The 1052-nt window shown below is 61.0% G+C and overlaps 1 protein-coding gene across 1 annotated transcript in view; it reads right to left on the minus strand.

Annotated features, from left to right (window-relative positions):
- XPA (XPA, DNA damage recognition and repair factor) overlaps nucleotides 1–1052 on the minus strand; it is a 60971-nt gene that overhangs the window by 4918 nt on the left and 55001 nt on the right. The window contains exon 2 of the mRNA XM_042829399.1: nucleotides 869–1018. Coding sequence (XP_042685333.1) covers nucleotides 869–1018 — 150 coding nt within the window. The remainder of the gene's footprint in view (nucleotides 1–868; nucleotides 1019–1052) is intronic.

Consider the following 1052-nt stretch of genomic DNA (forward strand, 5'->3'; position numbering starts at 1 on the left):
CAGGGTAAGAATATTAATAAAACCTGAAAAAAGAAGGTTAATTCGCGGCGTGCGGTATCGTTCGTCTTTAATAGCGGCCGCGCCGGGAGCGGATCGCGCCCAGCCGACATCCGACCCGGCTCAGCCCGTCCGCATGGCGTGCCCTTACATCACGTTTCGTAATGCACGGCAGCGCTGCCCGGCATAAAGGCGCTTTATTAGGACAATGACATCATGAATTACACAGCACGAACCGCCCGCTGCAAAGGCATCCCGCGTCCCCACGCCTTTTCTTGGAAAGAAAAAAAAAAAAAAAAAGAAAAGAAAAGAAAGAAAGAAAAAAAACGAAGTAAGACTTAGAAAAAGGAAAAAAGAAAAAAAAACCATCCCGACAGCACGGGGCTGCGCCTTGCCGTACTGAATCCGGCTAACAAAGAGGGACACTGCACCACGACGCTGCGGCTGATCCAGCGCAGAACAAAGCGAGACAAAGGCATTCCCAGAAAAGAAACTGCATCTATTTCGGGATCGCGACGCCTCCATTTGCTGCCGAGGAAAGAATATCGCGACGCAGTATGTCGGCATGCACCCGCCGCCGCACGCGGGTGGCTCTGCCGGACACGCGGGGCGGATTCGCCGCCACCATCCCAAAACCAGAATCGCGAAACGAAAGGCAGAAGCGGTTCTTACCGGCAGGGCAGCGCCGTGCCCCACTTTCCCGTTCCGCAGTGCCGGCGGGCGCGGCGCAGCGGTGTGCACGGCGCGGAGCGCCGGGAAGAATGGGGGGGAGGGAGAGCAGGGAGGGAACTAAAAAACCCGGGAAGGGGAAAAAAAAAAAACCGCGGAACCGCCCTGCCCGCGTCCCCCCGCCCCCGCCCCGCGCCGTTACCGGGGGGATGCACGATCCTCTCGGCGGCGCCGCGCTGCTCCTCCTCCTCCTCCTCCTCCTCCAGGAAGAAGCCCCCTCCCGTGTCCACGACCTTGGGGGGGCCCCGCGCCCGCACGCCGCCTGCGGAAGACAAACCGCGCGCCGCGCCGCCTCAGCGCCCGCCGCCGCCGCCAGGGGGCGCCCG

Source organism: Centrocercus urophasianus, unplaced genomic scaffold, assembly GCF_019232065.1.
Source record: "Centrocercus urophasianus isolate 14NV4802_14NV808 unplaced genomic scaffold, USGS_Curo_1.0 seq_31, whole genome shotgun sequence".
NCBI lineage: Eukaryota > Metazoa > Chordata > Aves > Galliformes > Phasianidae > Centrocercus > Centrocercus urophasianus.